General features: G+C 38.7%; 1 protein-coding gene across 1 annotated transcript in view; it reads right to left on the bottom strand.

The window, feature by feature from the left end:
• LOC124541821 (neurofibromin) overlaps positions 1 to 17118 on the bottom strand; it is an 89414-nt gene that overhangs the window by 63571 nt on the left and 8725 nt on the right. The window contains exons 10-26 of the mRNA XM_047119727.1: positions 16580 to 16773; positions 15550 to 15658; positions 14665 to 14823; positions 13854 to 14047; positions 13165 to 13348; positions 11790 to 11976; positions 11030 to 11074; positions 10783 to 10882; positions 9795 to 9921; positions 8978 to 9083; positions 8167 to 8230; positions 6615 to 6786; positions 5959 to 6101; positions 4484 to 4592; positions 3333 to 3439; positions 2037 to 2153; positions 1209 to 1363 (exon numbers count right to left, since the gene is read on the bottom strand). Of these exons, the coding sequence (XP_046975683.1) occupies positions 1209 to 1363; positions 2037 to 2153; positions 3333 to 3439; positions 4484 to 4592; positions 5959 to 6101; positions 6615 to 6786; positions 8167 to 8230; positions 8978 to 9083; positions 9795 to 9921; positions 10783 to 10882; positions 11030 to 11074; positions 11790 to 11976; positions 13165 to 13348; positions 13854 to 14047; positions 14665 to 14823; positions 15550 to 15658; positions 16580 to 16773 (2272 nt within the window). The remainder of the gene's footprint in view (positions 1 to 1208; positions 1364 to 2036; positions 2154 to 3332; positions 3440 to 4483; positions 4593 to 5958; positions 6102 to 6614; positions 6787 to 8166; positions 8231 to 8977; positions 9084 to 9794; positions 9922 to 10782; positions 10883 to 11029; positions 11075 to 11789; positions 11977 to 13164; positions 13349 to 13853; positions 14048 to 14664; positions 14824 to 15549; positions 15659 to 16579; positions 16774 to 17118) is intronic.

The raw sequence follows: 17118 nt of genomic DNA on the forward strand, positions 1-17118 counted from the left end.
CACTCGACCACGGAGGTCGTCAAATATGTTCCAAACCCTCTCGTTAATGGGAGAGGAGGCCTTAGCCCAGCAGTGGGAAATTTACCAGGCTGTTACTTTACTTTTTTTTTAGAGCCGTTGGATTATCGGACGGTAAATTATAACACAGTATAAAACAAAGTCGCTCAACGTTGTATGCATTAGATCTTTAAAATTACGCAACCGATTTCGATGCGGTTTTTTTGCCGTCGCTAATTGTTAATATTATTGCACTTTTTTTAAACTATTGATTCACTGTATCGTTGTAGGGTTATCATAAGAAATTTTAGAAGTTTGCTGGTCATCCCTTTACTGGCAAGTTTTCTCCTGCTGCTTTAGCGACGTATTGGGATTCAGAATTTAAGTATTTAATAGTTAAATGATTCGTTGCAAAATGTAGATTCTGATGAAATTTCATCAAATTCGGTTCAGTTATTTGAAGTTTAACAAACAGGCAGAGTTACTTTCTAATCCTTACATATTAGTATATTAGTATGACAGTGGTGGGACCTAACATGGGAGCAGCATGATACAATATTTATTTATTTGAAACACCATCGGCATATTCAGAAAAACACTTATGTAATAAAAGTACCCGGACCAGTGCAGTGTGATACATCACTACAGGCATTTACAGCACTGTTGAATTAGATAAAAAGTAATACACTCTTAAATAATATTAAAAATTTAAGCTAGAATAAACATAGACAAATGCGGTTTAAGGCCATACAAATACAATACAGGCAATACAAACAAACACCAAACCTTTCAACACCAAACACCAAATATACACCAAATCTTCTCCTCACAGGGAAAGGTCTTAGCCCCAAAGGGGGAAGTTTTAAGGCTGTTAATGTATGCCAGTGGTAATAAATGTGGCTTTTACTAGATTTTCCTTAGTGACAATTTATTGCAGAGGTGATATATACAACACTAGATCCCCTGTGTTAGGTCTTGTATTTGTCTTCCCTAGAAAACTTGTGCCGTGTGCACATAGGTATTTCATTTTGTAACACTATATTTTTGTAATAAGATAGTCGTGCTCGATGTTGTAACTTCTCTGTACAGTCAGTCATACTGTAGAAGGCGCAATAAAGAGACGTAAAAATTGGATTCGTGGTTTGTTCTGCACCTCTTATAATATTTAATTAAATTATAAAAAAATACCTACAGTAAAGATATAAACTTACCGATACTGTGCATGAGACCCGAGTCAATATTGGCCGACAGCAAGTTCGACATCGCCTGGATGGTTGCGTTCCTCAAGGTCTCCAGCCGACCCGGACCCTCGGTCAGCTCGACTTCATTGCAGTCGTTCAGCAAGTTCATGAAGAGGGTGAAATACCTGAAAAAAAATATTTTGACCTCAAAAATCATACATGTCGAAGATGGTCATATATGGTCATATATGACAGCGCCATCGAGATGACGTCAGAGCGCGGCTAACTTCGTGTTACGACGCAGTGTATGGCGTAGGCGCACAGAGACGACAGTCACTTACTATTCTGCCTTCGTGGTGATCAGAATAGTACGACACAACTTAGATGGAGCATCTGCAAATTCAATAAAACTCATTGCTACCGATTTACACAACCAATATAAACAGCTGGCTATCGCGCCGAATCGCTGACGAATATATAAGTAGTAATGATATTACAAGTTATTACGTTTGTGTAAAGATCATATTCACATAAGAAATAAACATTGATAATTTGGGACAGCGTGCTCAATTCGGATGTGATCGGTTTTACGAATTTTGCCGATGCTACATATAACCTGTGTTGTACTATACCTCCATCCTAGGAACTGTCATTCGCTTCGTTGCCAAGTGTGACACTGTATTAGTGTACAAAGTAAAGTGTGATAAGTATATTCCTGTAATCGTGATTTTCTCATTGCTCCTTCACCCTATAAATACGCTCCTATGATGTCTGACGCTATCAATCCGACATACATAATCACCATAAAGAATATTATTGGAAAGCATTAATTATGGGAAGCCATATGAAATATCTCACTTCAAGAACAGCTGACTCTTGGCCTCCATGAGGTCACCGCGGTCGGACTCCTCAGGCTGCAGCGGCAGACCCTTGAGAAGCGCCGCCACAGCCTCCATGCAGGCCTGGTCCAGCTCCCTGGATATATAATACCTGATCACACTATTGGGGTAGACTTCTAAAGCGCTGATGGTATATGAAAAATCATACTATTCGATACAGGATTTTATAGATGACAAAGTCAATAAATCTTTTTTGGGGCAAGGTAATACCTGATCACACTATTGGGGTAGACTTCTAAAGCGCTGCTGGTATATGTGTATTATTCGATACAGGATTTTATAGATGACAAAGTCAATAAATCTTTTTTGGGGCAAGGTAATACCTGATCACACTATTGGGGTAGACTTCTAAAGCGCTGCTGGTATATGTGTATTATTCGATACAGGATTTTATAGATGACAAAGTCAATAAATCTTTTTTGGGGCAAGGTAATACCTGATCACACTATTGGGGTAGACTTCTAAAGCGCTGCTGGTATATGTGTATTATTCGATACAGGATTTTATAGATGACAAAGTCAATAAATCTTTCTTGGTAAGGTATCCATTTCTATAGTAAAATTCCGCAGACATTTTTAACTTTGCCGTCTCGTAAATTCAAATCGTTTGTAAAAAATACTTTGGTGAAAAAGGCGTATTATTCGATACAAGATTTTGCGTGGAATTAATACCTGTTGACTTCCAAGCAGGATATATTAATTTAAATAATTGTATTAACTAACATGACTTTGTATTTTTTAAATGTTGAAAAAGAGTAACTACTGAGTTTCATGCCGGTTCTTCTCGGTAGAATCTACTTTCACTTAATTGTAAAATGACGATTCAAATGTGCTTGTAAAAGCCTACTTGGATAAAGTTTATTTTGATTTTGATTTTGTTTTTGTGATATTGCTTTTAGGTCCAATTTGTAATAATTAAAATAAAGTTGTATCTTTTGGTTGGTTAAATCATCCAGCTAATTAAGCAGCTAGTCGCTTAATTAAACGCTGGCTCCTAGTTAAAAGGCTAGCCCGCTTGTAAAATGAATTGTCGTCACTGAACGTCCAATCACCCGGCTGATTGAATGGGCTAGCCAGTTTAATTATGGGGCTAGCTGCTTAATTAGCTGGCTAATTTAACCAGTTGGCGACATATACAACAAAAAATTCCATATCACACAATATCTAGTAAAAGAGATGCAGATTCCATCAAATTTAATCATACAGATAAAAAAAGTAATATTTAATTGATTATCAGGAAAAGTTGTAAATACTACCTGGTAATGGAGGAAGCGTCCGCCCTCAACGGCGGCGCGATCTGATGAGACGTCCCCAGGACCCAATCCGTCACGTACTCCACCATCTTGTTGCGGAACTTCATCTCCTGGATACACGAGTGACGATTAAAGCAACACACAATACACACATCCATCTTTTATACACACACATACAACTATATTACACTCAACAACAACAATAACAACAGCCTGTTAATTCCCAGTGCTGGGTAAAGGCCTCATCTCCCTTTGAGGAGAAGGTTTGGAACATATTACATCATGTTGCTCCAACGTTATTGGAATACACATGTGGCAGAATTTCTATGGAATTTGTCACATGCAGGTTTCCTCACGATGTTTTCCTTCACCGCTGAGCACGAGATGAATTATAAAGACAAATTAAGCACATGAAACAGCGGTGCTTGTCTGGGTTTGACCCCCAATCATCGGTTAAGATGCACGCGTTTTAACCACTGGGCCATCTCGACTCTCGAAGAAAAACATCGTGAGCAAACCTGTGTGTGAACGGTTTTAACGAAATTCCCGCATTGGAGAAGCATGGGGGAATATGCTCCAAAACCTCTCTTCAAAAGGGAGAGGAGGCTTTTAGTCCAGCAGTGGGAACTTTCCAGGCTGTAAATGTAAATGCACGGTAGGACTGACCTGAGCAACTGACTGAGACAAATTAAGCACATAAATCAGCGGTGCTTGGCTTGTATATGAGCCGAGATGGCCCAGTGGTTAGACCGCGTGCATCTTAACCATGATTGCGAGTTCAAACCCAGCCAAGCACTACTTAATATTCATGTGATTAATTTGTGTTTATAATTCATCTCGTGCTCGGTGGTAGAGAAAACATCGTGGGGAACCTTTCATGTCTCTAATTTCATAGAAATTATGTCACTTGTGTATTCCACTAACTCGCATTGGAACAGCGCGGTTGAATCAAATTAAATCAAAATAAACTTTATTCAAGTGGGCTTTTACAAGCACTTTTGAATCGTCATTTTACAATTAAGTGAAGCTACCACCGGTTCGGAAAGTAGATCCTACCGAGAAGAACTGGCAAGTAACTCAGTAGTTACTCTTTTTTAATATATGTTCCAAACCTTCTCCTAATAAATTTACAGGCTGTAATTGTCTAACCATACCTGTCTGAAAGCTAAGTCATCTCGCCTTCTCATCATGGCATCGACGACTTGGCAGAGTTTCGTCTTGATGTGTACCGATAGCACCGTCATGTCTAGATGACGGACGTATCTACAAAAAAATGTTTTTATTATTATACATTATATATAAACAATCATATAGCTTATGTAATTATAATTGTCTTTCTGTTCTCAAAATATCTACCATCCTACTAATATTATAAATAGGAAAGTTTGTGAGGACGGATGTATGTATGTTTATTACTCTAAAACTACTGAACAGATTCAGATAAAATTTTACAGTAACATAGGTTATACATCATAATAACACAAAGGCTACAATTTATAATATTTTTTTATAATTTGGTCATAATATAACGATACATGTGATGTACCCGTGTGAAGCCTGAGCGGGTTGCTAGTTTTCACATAAAGTGTATCGGAACACCCCTCAAAAACCAACGGTATCCACTTCGTATTTTAGGGATGAATTAAGGGATTGCTTGCTTAACTGAATTTGATGAAATTTGGTATGAAGCAAACTTGAACTGCAAGAAAGGACATAGGCTATAGTACGACACAACTCAGATGTAGCATCGGCAAAATTCGTAAAACCGATCACATCCGAATTGAGTACGCTATCCCAAATTATCAATATTTATTTCTCATGCGAAAATGATCTTTGCACAAACGTAATAACTTGTAATATCATATGACTTAATATATTCGTCAATTTGTCGCGTCGATTTACATGCACTTGCTTTCTCTGACGCGAGAATCTATAGCGACGACTAGCGTCGAATGGCGTGATAGGGAGCTATTTCTATTGGTTGTGTGAATCGGCACTAATCGGTTTTATTTTCATTCCATTGCATTTTCCGATGCTACATCTAATTTGTGTCTTACTATACTTTTTTGCCTGACACATGTCAAACAACACCCAAAACGCGAGCAAAGTCGCGTGCGAAAACAAGTGGTCTATATAAGATAGTCAATTTAAGATCACGCTGTGCCCTATGAGAAGTATATTATACGAAGTAAAAACAATTCATACGCGTCAAGCACAATAGCGGTGGTGCGTACGAGTTGTGACCTGTTCAAACTTGCGTGATCTATATTAGCAAAGATTGTCAAACATAAGTCTGTCATGTCGGATTACAGGGGGTGCCGGATTTTTTTTTTTATCTCCTACCTCCAACATAATCGGAGCCTATATCATCAATTTCATTCATTCCAGTTCTCACGAGTATTCTTCTCGTACTAACATTCAATCCTTTCACGCTTCGCTTTTAGTCTCATGGGGGGGATTCCCACTTTTTTATGTACTTTTTATTTTACCTAGTAGCTATATGCTATGCCCTGTCGCAATTCTGTCTGGGGTAAGTAACTTTTGAAACTGCTCTTTATTTACATTTTTTCCAACTTTGTTGCCTTTTTTTTTTACAACTTTAAACCGGGGGTCCACTGTATATGATTACCTAACAATGGCCAGCATCAGTCCTTCAATGGATGTGGTGCTGAGATGCTCGCAGGGTTGGTCGCTTTTCTTGTTATCCAATATACTCTTCATTATAAATATCGTATGCTCGACGAACTGTGTATTTATATCCGTCAGCATAACCTGTAAACATAAAGTAATTATTACATTGTAAAGAGGTACCGTCTTAAAAAAAAAATTAAAAATGTGTCCAAGTGCGCGAGAAGTAAGGATAAACTTATAACGCCAAATTTCCGACTTCGCATATTCAATAAATCCTTCTTGGGGCAAGGTTCGTTTCTATAATAAAATTCCACAGACATTTTTAACTTTGCCGATTCATAAATTCAAATCAATTGTAAAAAATAAATTAGTAAAAAAGGCATATTATTCAGTATAAGATTATACAGACGATAAAGAAGCTTGGAATTAATACTTGTTGACTTCCAGGCCGGATACATTGTATAGGATAATTTGAAAAAGAGTAACTACTGAGTGGGACTCCAACCCGCATTGGAACAGCGTGGTGAAATAACCAAAACCTTCTCTTTAAAGAGAGAGGAGGCTTTAGCCCAGCAGTGGGAAATTTACAGGCTGTTGATGATATCCAAAGGTTTTATTTCTGGAATTAATTATCCCATTACCAATCGTACATACCTGTTGTTGCTGATCAAAGAACTTGTCAACGATCGCTTTAATTTGATCGAACAGTATCGGGTACAGCGCTGGGGACATCTCATTGCCGACCAACTCCTTGACGTGACTCTGTATCTGAGCTCCGAAGCGTTCGTTACTGCAGAGCAATAATCTTAACAGCTGACCGATGAATCTATAAAAGAAATATATATTGTGGTAACGAAATATATATTTTTTGGTATAGGTTGGCAGACGAGCATATGGGCCACCTGATGGTAAGTGGTCACTATCACCCGCTTCATTGTCTATACAATGAAGCTGTTAGAAATATTAACTATTCCTTACATCGTCAATGCGCCACCAACCTTGGGAACTGAGATGTTATGTCCCTTGTGCCGGTAGTTACACTGGCTCACTCACCCTTCAAATTGGAACACAACAACACTGAGTACTGTTATTTGGCGGTAGAATAACTGATGAGTGGGTGATACCTACCCAGACGGGCTTGCACAAAGCCTTACCACCAAGTACGTTATTAAAAAATATTACGTCACTACGACGCCTTGTTGGAAGAGACTGTCGTCAACAACCACATATCATTGCAAGAAGGACCTAAAATTATAAATTCCACTCCTCACATATTCTAAGTAAATAATATTAGTAGGAAAATCCTACGTCACCACTTCACCTTATAGTAACAAGAAACTATCAGCAACTATCACATTTCATTGCAAGGAGGACCAACAATTATAAATTACCACGCCACATTGTAAAGAGAAACTTTTGTCATTAATTTCAATGTCTCATTGCAAGGCGTACCTCCTGTTACCAACCATGACAGCTCATTGTAAGGAGGATTTCCTATCATCTATATCTCACTGCAAGAAAGATCTATATTATCAACTACCGAAATTTATTGTAAACAGATCCTCCTCCTGCCATGAACTAGCAAACTTGATTGTAAAGAGAACCTCCTATTATAAACTAAAGCCACACTTACCACACCTCCTTATAAGGAGGATCTTGTGATATCACGACTCAGTGCAAGGAGGACCTCCTAGTACCAGTTACCGCCTCTTTTTATAAGGAGGACCTTCTGCCATCAACTACCACACGTCATTGTAAGTTGGACCTCCTTTTACTAACACACCTCATTATAAGGAAGAGCTCCTCCTATCAAGTACCACACATTGTTGATGACTTACTGTCATAGACTACCACACAAAACAAGGCATTCCGACAAATTTCCTTTGTACTCAATGTTGACTATCAAATACACAGTAGTTGAATTAAAGCAGATCATGATTAGTGACAATAATTTGCTTCATCATTGATTAAATTGTGATTTACTAATAGTACTTGTTCAAAATTAAAATATACTTTATTGAAGTAAGCTTTTACGAGCACTTTTGAATCTCCGTTTAGCAAGTGAAGCTACCACCGGTTTGGAAAGAAGATTCTATCGATAAGAACCGGCAATATAGTACCGGTAATATAAATCGAGATTTAGGGTGAATAAATGGATTTTATGTTAGAATTTGTTTTTTAAAAAAACATGAACGGTCAAACTTACTGAGTGACAGGGCAGTATTGGACTTCTTGGGATGTGTTCGCTAGCACATTATACTTTCTTGTATCTGAAACAAAAGTTTGACTCTTCAACTTGGATTCGCCGATCTGAATAGATATACATGATCAATAAAGACTTATAAATATACATTGATCTTGATTTGGCGTGACGTCATTGTTCGAAATCTTGTATAGTCTACTACATAATGAATTTGCATAGAAATAATGTCTAACATATTTAGTTCAATTATTGATAGTTTTATTTGCATAAAATTGTCTAGATTTACTATTATGTCTATTAAATCGCGGTGACATACTGTACAAATATAAGTATCAATAAAGTGAGATGTAGAGCATGGAATGACCTATCAGATCAATTCAGTAAGTGGGATCAGCAGGATAGTGTATTGTTGATAATAGCGTTACCAATTTCAGCGAATATTATTGGAACTTTGAAAGTAAAAATGATAGTATAAGGAGAAATAATTCTGTTGTATTATGAATAAATATGGATTATTTAATTAAGAACTGTCTGTATTGTATAACGTAACAATTCGTATAGAGTAAACCAAAGGTTTGTTTAATTTTACCTCTGCTTTGATTGGAATATGATTTATATATTTTGACTTTGTCATAGTTGAATGATGAAATATAAACTGCTCATAACTAAAGCTCATTCAAATCAATTTCCGAGTTATCATTTTCGATTTACTTTGTTAGGGTTCCATTCCATACTGATAACTCGTGGACTAATACACAAATGAATAATAATTCAAATACAATAGTGTTAATTAAATAAACTACACAGTGCATACCATGGGTATGTAACTGAGACCACACGGGGGCAGGCTTCCGTTGAAGACAGACTCCACCGAGAGCGCACAGGAATGACGTGATGTTGGCCCATTCCTGGATTTGCATCTGAATGATAAAAATATTTAGTTTTACACTCGAGCATGCCATCTCTACCTCCTTATTGTCCTCCATCCGAATATATTGAAAAAAGCGACCAATTGCGAGTCGGCCTCGCCCATGAAGGGTTCCATAGCAGCTAGTATCAAGGTTTATGTTTATGAAATTCAATTTTTTATTTTTCAATTTGAGTTGACTGAATGAAAGATAAATTGTGGTATACGATTTATGGCGTATTAAAAAAACTACGTACAAGTTTGTTTAAACCAAATATCAGTGGAAGTTTGTATGATAATGTATATTATGTAGTTTTTTCAGTTTTATCATACTTTTATTTCCGAAGTTACAGATGGGGGGGAGACATATTTTACCACTTTGGTAGTCTCTCACGCAAACTATTCAGATTAGAAAAAATGGTATTAAAAACCATCTATATCATCTTTGAAGACATCCATAGATAAGCTACACGTATGGGTTTGATAAAAAAACAATTTTTGCATTTCAGTTCTAAATACGGAGAACTCCAAAAATTTATCATCTTTTTTTCTACTTTTTGGGTGAAAATTTTAATTCGGTGCACAGAATACATCCTACCAAGTTTCAATAGTTTTTATGTCTGTGATATACACAGACATGACGAATCTATAAGAGTTCCGTTTTCCATTTGGCTACGGAACCATATAAACACCTAAGTTCAAGGCCAAGCCTGTGTGCGCGCACCTCGCAGTCGTGGTCGGCGCTGTGCGGCGCGACGCGGCGCTTGGCGGCGGCGCGGTGCGGCGGCTCGGGCGGCTCGTCGCCCGACACGCCCTTTGGGTACTTCTGCAGTAGCTTGCATACCGAATCCCTGCGAGCACCGCTAAGTTACCGCACATACTGACCCAGACTTCTGTCCATATTGTGCGTGTCTATGGTTACCGTGCGATTAGTATGAACTAATAGAGGTTTAACACGTTCGACCGAGGTCTTATACGCCTCGTATGTGTCTTTTGCGGTGCGACTAGTAAAACATAGATTTCTCTTTTGTGTGCAGGTCGTGATATGTATTTAATATGTTAAAGGAAGTTGGAAGGAAGAGTCGAGATGGCCCAATGGTTAGAATGCTGTAGGTTAGAATGGTGCATCTTATCCTATGATTGCCACCGCTGATTCATGTGCTTAATTTGTCTTTATAATTCATCTCGTGCTCAGCGGTGAAGGAAAACATCGCGAGGATACCTACATGTGACAAATTTCGTAGAAATTCTGCCACATGTGCATGCACCAACCCGCATTGGAACAGATTGGTGGAATATGTTCCAAACCTTCTCCTCTAAGGGAGAGGAGGCATTTAGCCCAGCAGTGGGAATTTACAGGTTGTTATTGTATGTTGAAAGTGATAAATATATTTATATGATGTCTATAGAAAACAGAATGCTTTGGTGAACCTACAAAATATGCGGTCTCTTCAACCATGTACCGCACTGAAGAAATAAAATTCGATCACATTACAGCACCAAATCATATCGAGTTTTAATTCCTTAAACGTTACAAGGTCTAACCCCGTGATATTATGATAGATTTCATACGAGGTCTTAAACGCTACGTACCTCATGAATGGAGAAAATAAAAAAATGATTCCGCAACATCTTAAACCTAAGACTTCATACTCTACAGCGGGATAACCAACTCACTGAACCAAAGAGATGATAAAGATCAGTCTACTCACCAGCATCGAAATGTCTCCTCCCAGACCGGTTGCACGCCATTCACACAATGTTCAATCTTCCTCAGCAATGCCATTATACGTTTCTGGAGAGCGGCTGAACCTTAATTGATGTTCCATTAGTATTTGTTAGAGAACATTATAGAATTAACTTTTGCTATATAGGAGATTTGGTGGTGGGGACTTTGTGTTACTAAAAGGAACTTGCACAAAATCCCAACCACCAAATAATGATAACAATAATACTTACTATGTATATTTTTGTAAAAGCATCCTCTGGCCATATCCTGACTAGCTGCTTGTAAAATGTTTTTATATATTTTTTTTATTTTTGATGCTGACCGTACCTAATAAGTATCTACTAATTTCTTATAGTTAAGCAACGCCCAACAATTCTTTACAATTATTTTAAAATCTATTGATAATTAATGCGAGATGGCCCAGTGGTTAGAATGCGTGCATCTTAACCGATGATCGCGGGTTTAAACACAGGCAAGCACCACTGAATATTCATATGCTTAATTTGTGTTAGAAATTCATCTCGTACTCGGCGATGAAAGAAAATATCGTGAGGAAACCTGTCTAATTTCATACAAATTCTGCCACATGTATATACCAACAACCCGCATTAGAACAGCGTGGTCGAATATTTTCCAAACCTCTTTAAAGGGAGAGAAGGCCTTAGCCCAGCAGTGGGAAATTTACAGGCTGTTGTTATTGAGAATCAATGGTACATTTTTGTTAACATTCCAAGAAATCAAATTAACGATTAATATGTATATACATCATGAGTGATGTATACTTATAAACTTAAAAATTAACTAACATGACTGTATTTTTTAAATGTTGAAAAAGAGTAACTACCGAGTTTCTTGCCGGTTCTTCTCGGTGGAATCTACATTCCGAACCGGTGGTAGCTTCACTTAATTGTTAAATGACGATTCAAAAGTGCTTGTAGAAGCCCACTTGAATAAAGTATAATTTGATTTTGTATATGGGGGGGGGATTACCGGTGGTGAGCACGGTGGAGGTGTGCGCGATCTCCTGGAACACGGCGTAGTTGGGCAGCAGCGTGTGCGCTGACACGTCGTCGGAGCCGCATCGCGTGTCGGCCTCCTGGCAGAGCAGCGCGAAGCACGACATGGCGACCAGTACCGCCTCCGTGTCGATCGACCACAGGCACATGAAGAATACCACCTGGTAGCCGGGTTTGTAACCGATTAAACCTCGTCAAAGCCGAAGCTTATATGGATTTGAAGTCAGGCACTTATACATCGTGCACTACAGCGAATAAACATCGTCGAAGCCGAATAGCTTATATGGCTTTGAAGTCAGGCACTTATACAGGGTGCACTACACCGATTAAACCTCGTCGAAGCCGAAGGAAACCGAAGCTTATATGGATTTGAAGCCAGACGCTTATACATTTGAATTTAAGAGCCGAGATGATCCAATGATTAGAAAACCCTATTTAATCGATAGTTGCAGGTTCAAACTTAGACAAGCAAGATAATTTTTATATGATAATTTTGTTTATAATTCATCTCGTACTGTCAAACTTGTATGTGTCTAATTTCAACTAATTCTGCTACATGTGAATCCAGCATTGGTGCAGCATAGTGGAGTGAGTTCCAAAACCATCTCCTCATAGTTAAATGAGGCCTTAGCCCAGCAGTGGGACATTTACAGGCTACTTTACTTTTTAATTTCCCAGATTTCTATCTCCTCTTATTATAAGAGTATTAGCTAGTTTAAAATCACTAAGCATTGTATAACACTAGCACCCCGGCCCGGCTTCACAAGGGTGTAATGCTGATACTAAATACAAAGAATTGTTCTATATTTACTATATTGTACATGTATTATATACAAAAACCTACCTCCCGAATCACTATCTATTAAAAAAAACTACATCAAAATCCGTTGCGTAATTTCAAAGATCTAAGCATACATAGGGAGCGACAGCGGTAAGCGACTTTGTTTTATACTATGTAATGATGATAATATACTTAGTTCACTGTGGAATACATGCTATTACCCATATTAGTAGAGTACAACACACCTTAGATGTAGCATCGGCAAAATTTGTCAAAATACTGCCTGCACAACCAATAGAAACAGCTCCCTATCGGGCCATTCGACGCTATTCGTCGCGTCAGTTTAACCCGAGACAGCGAGTGCGTGTAAATCGACGCGTCAAATTAACGAATATATTAGGTCATATGATATTACAAGTTATTACGTTTGCGTAAAGATCATATTCACATGAGAAATAAATGTTGATAATTTGGGACAGCGTACTCAGTTCGGATGTGATCGGTTTTACGAATTTTGCCGACGCTACATCTGAGTTGTGTCGTACTATAATAATATATTTCAACTTGCCTCCAGCTTGATATGCGCTTGCTTGCATATCGGTATCTGGGAACCGACGTTGGCGTACTCCTTGTGCTTGGCGAGGAACTCGTTCCTGCAGGTCAGAACATCCCTCAACCAGCGCAACACCTCGCGATAGTTTCCAATCTGACGCTGGATCAGCTTCTGACTTATGTTGTACAGGACTTGCGAGCTGGAATTGAGATATTACATTGGTTTATTGGCCATGACACATTCCAATGTTGGACAAAGGGCGTATTTCTTTCAAATGGATTGGAGATCATGTTACAGTGGATATTAATCTGTCTTGTCCATCCTCTCGAATCACTCTATTTATTAAAAAAAAACCACATCAATATTAGTTGCGTAGTTTCAAAGATTCAAGCTTACATAGGGATATAGGGACAGAAAAGGCGACTTTGTTTTATACTATGTAGTGATGACAAATAAAAAATATTCCTATGCTCATCGAGTGGCGCTGTAAAGCGCTAGATAGCTGCAAAAGTCAAGTCGCGTTTCAAAACGTCGCTATATTAGATTGGATTTTCACACTCGTTCGGTTGTTTCCGATCTGACGCTCGTGAGTGGAGACGAAGCGTGACGTCACAGACAAAAAGATCTAAGCATACACAGGGACAGACAGCGGTAAGCGACTTTGTTTTATATTATGTAAAGATAAAAATACTATGTATCCTCACCTGATATCCCAGAAAGTGTTCAGCGGTGCTTCAGGGTTCCACATATGCACTCTATCCGGTCTGTGGAGGGCGAGCAATGCGTCCATCGCCTCCTGGGATATCTCCCCCATCCCGGTGTGATGGACGAGGGATACGAGGCCGTTGATCAGCTCCGTGGTAGACGATTGGATCTCTACCCCGGTACGACCGGGATTCTGTTGAAAATTTATTATGTACAGTCAGATTAAGAAAACCTTCGTCAGTTTTCAAATTTATACAGAACACCTCTTATATATGGAGCTGAGATGGCCCAGTGGTTAGAACGCGTGCATCTTAACTGATGATTGCGGGTTCAAACCCAGGCAGGCACCACTATATATATGTGTTTAATTTGTGTTAATAGTTCATCTTGTGCTCGGCGGTGAAGGAAAACATCGTGAGGAAACCTGCATGTGTGTAATTTCATCGAAATTCTGTCACATGTGCATTCCACCAACCCGCATTGGAACAGCGTGGTGGAATATGTTCCAATCTCTCTCCTTAATGGAAGAGGAGGCCTTATCTCAGTGGGAAATTTACACGCTGTTACTTTACTTTAGTTTACTTGACCTCTTATATAAATAATAAATAAATATTGGACAACATCACATACATTACTCTGATCCCAATGTAAGTAGCCAAAGCACTTGTGTAAGGGAAAATCAGAAACGACGGTACAAACAACCAGACCCAAGACTACATAGAAAACTAATGATAATCTACATTGACACACTACACTGTATATAGGGTGTTATATTCTTAAATTCATAAACAACATTAGCGAGTAACTTACACTCAACATGAGCATTGGATCAGCATGTATAAGCTTCACGAGTAGTAAGAGTAAGTTTCTGTACGCTGGCATTTCCTCTGATTTATTGAATTTCGATTGGACTTCTTTCGACTTCAGCGATAGGGATATCATACGTAGAGGCGTGTGGACTATATAGCCCTGGAAATAGAAAACAAAACTTATTATATGTGCATATAATAAAATTGGAGTGTCTGTTTGTAATCTTAACATAAACGCTTTTAACTAAATGCATATGTATGTACACAGTACTTTTTACAATTTTTGTCTGTCTGTGAAGTTGTTTTGGAAGCTGATTGTCTTCGTTTAAGACATCTTTATCATCACATTTGTATGTATTTTGCAAGGTAGAGTAGGTAGGTATCCAGGCACGTTTAAAAACGTATCTACTCATTTTTAATCATTATCCCAGATATAAAGTTTCATGTTTCTTGCTTTAAAAATGACTTCCATAAAAATATTCACCCCCTTAGGTGTAGAATTTAGGGGGTATACCCCCAATAGGGAATGAATTTTGGAATTAATAAAATAGTTCACCAAATTTCATGACCTCTAACTTTAACAGTTAGTCGGCGATGATGAATCAGTTAGTCAGGACATGACATTTTATAAATATATATGTCACAGTGAGACTACAAAATTACGTCACAAAATTTCGACAGATTACAATCTGTCTCGTCAGATAAAGTTCAACCAATCAGCGCGCGACATGCATCCGTTCTACGCCAGTTATAACCGCTTCTCGATAGATTACATTATAGCGAAAAATAATGCGTTAAATTGCAATCATATTTCACGGTTTATAATATTTCCACAGATTACAATTTGTCTTGTGTGTGTGTGTGTATGTGTGTTTTATTTAAATACCTGTGTAGCTTTATTCAGTGTGTCCGTAAACATGGCTCGCAGCTCCGCGGCCCTCGGGTAGAGCAGCTCTATCTGCGGCCACCACGGCAGTCGGGGTTGTTTTATTATTCTGAAAAGATCACAACAGGCATTTACGTCTCCTATTCCAAATCATATATTTGTCTCATTTGCGGTAGAAAAACTTGGACCTTTAAAAAGACACTTATTACACAGTTGAAAAAGAAACTACACTTTCTGGCCAGTTCTTCTCGGTAGAATCTATATTCCGAACTGGCGGTACCTTCACTTAATATAGTTTGTTAACTTGAATAAAGTGTATTTTGATTTGATTAATCAAAAGCATAAGCCCTTTTGCTTCCATTGGTGTCAGAAGGTAATTAATTACGTGTACTTTGCTATATATTTTTGGTATCTTTCATTGGTTCTTAGCGTAGCTACTAAATAGGCAAGTGTTAGGCCTGATGGCTCAATAGAACGCGTGCATCTTACCGATGATAGCGTATTCAAACCCAGGCAAGCACCATTGAATATTCATGTGCTTAATTTGCGTTTAAATTCATCGTGCTCGAAGGTGAAAAAAAACAACAACAACACCAGCCTGTAAATTCCCACTGCTGGGCTAAAGGCCTCCTTTCTCTTTGAGGATAAGGTTTGGAACGTATTCCACCACGCTGTTCCAATGCGGATTGGTGGAATACACATGTGGCAGAATTTCTATGTAACTTGTCACATGCAGGTTTCCTCACGATGTTTTCCTTCACCGCTGAGCACGAGATGAATTATAAAGACAAATTGAGCACATGAAACAGCGGTGCTTGCCTGGGTTTGACCCCCAATCATCGGTTAAGGTGCACGCGTTCTAATCGAAGAAAAACATCGTGAGCAAACATGTGTGTGAACGGTTTTAACGAATTTCCCGCATTGGAGCATGGTGGAATACGCTCCAAACCCTTTCTTCAATGGGGGGGGGGGAGGACTTTGATCAGCTGTAAGAAATTTCCTGTTAATGTGAATGCACGGTGGGACTGACCTTAGCAGTGAATCGACGATGACGTAGTGGTAGGAGATGTGCGTGGCGAGGTTGAGGCAGACCTTGAGCGTGTCGTTGGAGTGCGGCATGATGCGGAACAGCGACACGAAGCAGTCCGTCAGCAGGTCCAGCTCCGAGTAGCCGGGGCACGGCGCGCCGCGCGCGTACGGCTTGCCCGCGTTGAACAGCAGCGACTGCGCACGGGGGGGAGGGGGGGTAACGTTACACTGGCTCACCCGACAACCAGAACCCTTGCGTCTCAATAGGCGTCACACCCGGGAGGGGCGTTACACTGGCTCACCCGACAGAACCTTTGCGTGTCAATAGGCGTGACGTTGTCTGGTGTATATTATGCTGCATATTTGTCGATTTATGGTTTATTTGGATAACCAACAAAAGAAATCATTATTACATTCATTTAATTATCAAACTATTAACAATAACTTAAATGTCCTTTTAATTATAGGCTATCACATCATGTAAAATATAATAATTGTAGTATATATAAAGATTTAAATTAAAAAACAATAATAATAAAT

The sequence above is a fragment of the Vanessa cardui genome, chromosome 29 (assembly GCF_905220365.1).
Source record: "Vanessa cardui chromosome 29, ilVanCard2.1, whole genome shotgun sequence".
Taxonomy (NCBI): Eukaryota; Metazoa; Arthropoda; class Insecta; order Lepidoptera; family Nymphalidae; genus Vanessa; species Vanessa cardui.